Source organism: Nematolebias whitei, chromosome 11, assembly GCF_014905685.2.
Source record: "Nematolebias whitei isolate Nwh7 chromosome 11, NemWhi1, whole genome shotgun sequence".
NCBI lineage: Eukaryota > Metazoa > Chordata > Actinopteri > Cyprinodontiformes > Rivulidae > Nematolebias > Nematolebias whitei.
In genome coordinates, this window is record NC_056508.1 from 17,189,295 (window position 1) to 17,195,146 (window position 5,852).

Here is a 5,852-nt window from a genome sequence, read left to right on the forward strand (position 1 = left end):
ATTAACAACAGGTGTGGTAGTCTCTGAGAGTCATTAACAACAGGTGTGGTAGTCTCTGAGAGTCATTAACAACACATAATGCAAGTGCTAAACACTGTGCCACAAATCTTTGCTTAAAACTATCAGCATAAACAGCTGAAGTCAACACTGTTAGCAAAATATCTCGTAAACCATTGGATTTTAACAAAACTTTCAGAAAACAATCATTGGTTGTAAAACTTCCTTTTTAGGACTCAACCCAGCTGAAGATTGATTTCACAGCTAATTAACATAAGCCAAAACAAAAATGGCTATAGCTGCTAAACCGTGTCATTCATTCATAACGCAGTCTGATGTCAGGTCGCTCAGCTTTAAGCTCGTCACGTCTCAGTATAAAATGATCTTAGTCTAAAACTCTGAAAGGTGGTCGGCAACATGCACTCCTGCAAGAAATGCCAGGCCTTTAATTGTATTAATTGTTATTTATGTAATTGTTATAAATGTTTGACTCTGGAAAGCAGGCATACCTTTTTATAGCTGGACTTTTTGATATCAAGTTGCTTTCCACTTAGGCTAAAAAAACAACAACACAAAAAATAGTTTAGTAATATTTTTAACCGACTCGCAGTAAGTTGTGAAAGATAAAAACTCTACCAGCAGGAGAACATGTGGTTGCGGAGAAATGTACTCGTCAGCAGAGGGAGCTCTGACTTCTTCACTTTGCTCTTGAGAGCGTGCAGAAAGCACTGCAGCAGCAGGGCGTCCATTTCCTCTGTAAAACCCAAACATGACATCCGTTCCTCTGCAACATGTTATAGTTTTATCCCATCAAATGTTTTTCACGTTAAGTTGCAGCTACATGGCACAAACACTTGTTTAGAAAAGTGAATAGCCGCCACTGAACTATAACTGGATCTGATTTGAATCTGGGATGTTTTCTGCACCTTGTGGTGTTTTCTGTTCATCCTGGTTGTCATCCTCTTGGTAACTGCTACTTTCCTCGTTGTCTCCTTCCTGCTCAGCCAGACTCAGCTCTTTGATACAACGTGCTTGATCTGAGACGGTTTCATCAGAACTCAGCTGCTCCAAACTCTGCTCAGTCTCTTCTTCTTGATCGTTCTCACCGACCTCACAGTTCTCTTCATCCGTCCCGTCTGCTTCACTCTCATCATCCGGTAAGGAAGGAGGAACTGACTTATCTCCAAAAGCCCTAAAATGACATTAGATGCATTCAGTTATTTTACTGTGCCCAAATGGATTCACCCCAGAAAATGGTGTTGCTGTCAGGAAGGGAAACTGTCACAAATGGGAATTGTAATAATCAATAAACAACAAAAATATCTCTATGTTGAATAAAGCTTTCAGTCTTTTTGGTGTATTTTATTTTTATCACTTGTCATTGAAGTAGTTACGTTTCTGCCCGTGTCTGTGGGTGAAGTTCGTTTGTAAAATTAGCTGAATATCTCATAACCTAGAAGACAGATTTTAATGAAACTTTCAGAAAGTAATCATAAGAAGCACATGAACTCCATTCAAGATGGCTGCCACAGCTAAACAACCTTAGCAAACACAAAAATGGTTCTAACAGCCACATTTAAAGATAGTGAGCTAAAAAGGGTTTGGTAGTAGCTGAGCGTTATCTCAGCTCAGCCTGGATTTGCACCTGCACTTTAGGACCGATTCTGGAGGCGTGTCCAGAATCCAAGTCCTGCTAATGAGAGCGGTCTGCTCCTCAGATAAATAATATTAAATTATTATTTTTATATATGAATGTTTCCTTTAACTTATTTTATATATGAATGTTTCTGTTCAGTGCCCTGACACGACTTCTGTTGTGACTTGGCGCTGTACAAATAAACTGAACTGAATTAAATCTGATGAACCAGATTCTACAAAAACATTTATATTAAAATCTAAAAAAGTTAAATCTGATCCTCTGGACGTTCAAAAAACAAAACAAACAAAAATAAAAAAGTATAAACGTTTCATCTTTCATCCGAAAGACTTCTTCAGTCTGAGGTGCTGTATTCAGCTATTTATAAGACTGAGCTGAATACAGCTCCTCAGACTGAAGAAGTCTTTTGGATGAAAGATGAAACATTTATACTTTTTTATTTTTGTTTGTTTTGTTTTTTAAACGTCCAGAGGATCAGATTTAACTTTTTTAGATTTTTCTACCTGGATTATTGAGCATGCATCAGGACATCTACATTTAAAATTCTATATTTTTCTTCATCATTTGATGTATTTGCACTCGTGGTTTTGTTTCTTGTATACAGATTATTTTTATCCTGATGCATGCTTATGGATGCTGTATGTATTATGTATGTATGTATGCTCATGCATGCTTATGATTATTTTTAGCTTTGAATTAAAGTTTAGCTTTGATTTAAAGCTTTAATATAAAGTGTAATGCTTGTTTTGTGATTTGTACATCTGTGGGTTAGAATAAGTTGAACCAAAGGCTGAGTCTCTTCTTTAAACATGTTGGAGGGAAATATGAGAGATTCAATAATTTAGTCTTTTTATGATTTTTCAGTTGAATTAAATTTAATTAACAGATTATTTAATAAAGTCAAAGGGAAAACAGGATTTCACGATAAAGCCGGCACCGTTTATTTATTTTTAATTAAAAAAAACTTATATTTTATACATAAAATGTTTTTAATACAAAGTTTCCGCCCCCCGTCCCTCCATCCCGGTCCTCCCGCCTGCCAGGGCTCGAATCCGGTCTTTGTGAGCAGGTGAGACCGGGGCTCGGGGTTCGGCCTCGCGGGATTCAACGAGTCTGCAGCTTGTATGATCCTCCGCGGTGACTCCGCTCGCTCGAATTTTATAGTCGATCACCAAACACAAAAAACGCCTGGACTTCAGAATTAAACACGGCGTTGTCATTATTGTTTTTAAAATCTTAAAAATAGATCCAGCCGCTGCTCCGCATCCAGAGAAATTGCAAATGGCGGCTCAGTGAAAAGTTTCTGAGATCCAGTGACTCCTCCCCCTGACCAATCAGAGTCCTGCGTTCACGCTTCGGTCCGGACTCAGCTCGACTGAGCTCGCTCGGTCCCACCAGAGAAGCAGGGACGAAAAGAGGTCCTGAATCAGACTCAAATCAGCTAAAAATACTAGCTAAAGGGCTGGTGCCAAAGGGTTCTTTCTGTGGCGGGCTGCCCAGAATTGGGGCTTATTAGGGGCGGTGCAAAAGGGGCATGAGTCTGATTAACTTTAGGAGTCACCCCAGCTCAAGATGGTCGCCACAGCTAACCCACACAAAGACGACTATAGTTCAGTCAATTGTACAAGAAAATCACGGCCTGTGCATTCTTTACTATGCAGTTTTTTGTTGCTCCCCCATGGCTCACTTTCTATCCACCTTGGCAGCGCCTCCATGTTTAGGATTTAATTTTTTAAAAATTCAGAAGCTAACTTTGGATCACATGTGGACAGTGCTAAATGCTCAGGACACACTAAATACTCCTTCAAAGCTGACTGTTCAGACCAGTTCCCAAAGTTGGGTTCATAAAAAGGGTGGATGTCTGATCCTCCGAGATAAATCGTATCTAAAAAAGATTACTAAAAGCATACAAGTCTGGACAACAGCAACATTAAAAAGGGTTGTTTTATGAACAAAATGAATAGAGGAGGGAGAAGCTAAGGTGAGATGGAGGCTTAAGATCTGCTGTGGAACCTCCTGAAGGGAGAAGCTGAAAGATCAAGACAACAACTGGACAAAATTAGTAGAACGATTGAAAAGGCCATCAGTGCTGTCATGTCTTTGTTCGACTGACAGCAGTGTTTGCATTCTTTAACCAGTGGTAAGTGTTTTCTTGAGTCTCTGATGTTATTTTGTAGGTTTGAAGTTAAAAGGTTTAAGAACTGTCACTTTTGGAGATGGTCTGGAATGATTCACATTTTTAATTTAATCAAAAACACAAAAAATATTCAAATTTCACTGAAAAGTGAGCTGCTGCGTCAACCACACAACTAGCCATATTACCAATAAGATTTAGTCTTTCTTTTTATTACATATCCATAAAATAAATATCTCTTAGTCGTCATCTCTGCTCCTCAAATTGGGCTTCATCTTATCTTATTCTTACACCACAGGACTACAATGAGCGTTAGCAGGAAATCATGTTGCTGTGTGTAATAAGGTACACACAGCTGTAGTGAAAACTACAATTTAAGCCATTATCTTTAATACAATGACAAAGTTCAAAGCCACTAACCAGAGATAATCCTTGTATGTGTGGAGAACACACACTCCTCTTCCTTTCATACCTGAACTCTGCATCTGTGATCGAGACACTGCAGCTTTGCCAACTGCAACTGGAGCCCTGCAATCACCCAGGAGAGCAAAGATCATACATTTTTCAGGAACACAGAAAAAGCGCAGAGAAGTACTTTATTTTAAGCGAACCTATTATTCACAATTGTAACCGCACAGCAGTCCCCTTGGTTCACATCTGGCAGACCGCATGAAGGCACCACCACACCTGGCAGCATGAGATCTTTGGAAAAGAACATTTTCTTTTAAACCTTTGTTGTGAACCGACACATCATTTCATCTCTTAGAGAAACTCACCGGCCCCTCCAATCAGCTTCTGAAGCACCGGAGCCCATGTTCTGAATACTGGTAGGAGAGTAGGACGACGCCAAAGCACATACACTGAAATAATGTGACGAAACACAAAAATATGAGCTAATCTGTCGGTTACATGCTTTACTCTATTGCTGATTTATTACCTGTCGGATAAAGTTGTTTCTCCAGCTCAAAGAAGAGGGGGTTTTTGTGAAGAACATAAACTGTCACAGCTTCTCCCTTGTGTGCATAAATCTTCACCACATTACACTCCTCTTTACTGGGGACAAGCTCAGACAGCTCTTCAGCAGACAGTGAAGGAAATGCTGCTAAAAGATCAGCTTTGAGCTTTCTCCTAGAAGCAACAAAACGCATTTGATTCTCTGTTTCTTTCCTTTTGTCTAATAAAATGGTTGTACCTTTTAGCTTCTAGGTAGCAGTTTGCTAAGCTTCCATTTTTAATCATCAAATTCTACTGAAAAATAATTAAAGTTACAATAAATGATGCATGCCTTGTCTTTAATTAGACAAACGAAAACCAAATTCAAACCACGATGGTGAGGATTATAAAACGTTCTTGATCCAAAGCAGGAATTTACAGATTACTGATCTCCTGCTGCTATCTGAATACTGTGTCCGATGATTCAGCAGACAGAAGAAAACAGGACTTGTTTGTGAGCAGGACTGACTCACCTGTCTGATCCTTTGATTGCGGTGTTGGATTTTACTCGAAACGGTTTGGCAAACATTTTGTCAAAAGATAAATAGCGTTACGTCAGCTGCTCTGCCGCTCAAATACCCGATACCGTCTTTCAATCCATCATGAAACTCGTTTGCCCTACATCAACACTTTCCCACACATTTCCAATGTTATTGTGCAGGGACCAAATATTCCTCGTTGGACAAGCCGGTCCGACACGTATTTACTTCCGCTGAGAAACTGTACCCCCATGTAACGTTAGTTCCGCACACTTCTCCTTCTCCGTAATTAATATTTTTAACTATTCACCATTAGTTCACAGCTCATTATCACCTTTTATTAGTTGCGATGCTGTTTTTAAAAGTCTGAAAAAGTAAAGCAGGAAGAAAACCATCGGATGGATTCATTTTTTTTTTTTTTTTTTTTTTTTTTTTTTTTTTTTTTTTTTTTTTTATTAAAGATTTTAATCACACATTACAAACATCTGTTTGCCAGGGGTATAGATATTAATGTAAAAGAGATAATATTCTAGTACAAAACATAAAAAACCATGAAATTATATTTACAATTTATACAGAGTTTAAATTCACA

General features: G+C 38.6%; 1 protein-coding gene across 1 annotated transcript in view; it reads right to left on the minus strand.

The window, feature by feature from the left end:
- eif2d (eukaryotic translation initiation factor 2D) overlaps window positions 1-5,486 on the minus strand; it is a 52,880-nt gene extending 47,394 nt beyond the window's left edge. The window contains exons 1-8 of the mRNA XM_037683948.1: window positions 5,255-5,486; window positions 4,726-4,916; window positions 4,565-4,648; window positions 4,400-4,490; window positions 4,209-4,316; window positions 922-1,189; window positions 634-749; window positions 507-552 (exon numbers count right to left, since the gene is read on the minus strand). Coding sequence (XP_037539876.1) covers window positions 507-552; window positions 634-749; window positions 922-1,189; window positions 4,209-4,316; window positions 4,400-4,490; window positions 4,565-4,648; window positions 4,726-4,916; window positions 5,255-5,310 — 960 coding nt within the window. The 5' untranslated portion in view covers window positions 5,311-5,486. The remainder of the gene's footprint in view (window positions 1-506; window positions 553-633; window positions 750-921; window positions 1,190-4,208; window positions 4,317-4,399; window positions 4,491-4,564; window positions 4,649-4,725; window positions 4,917-5,254) is intronic.
- Between the last annotated feature and the right edge of the window lie 366 nt (window positions 5,487-5,852).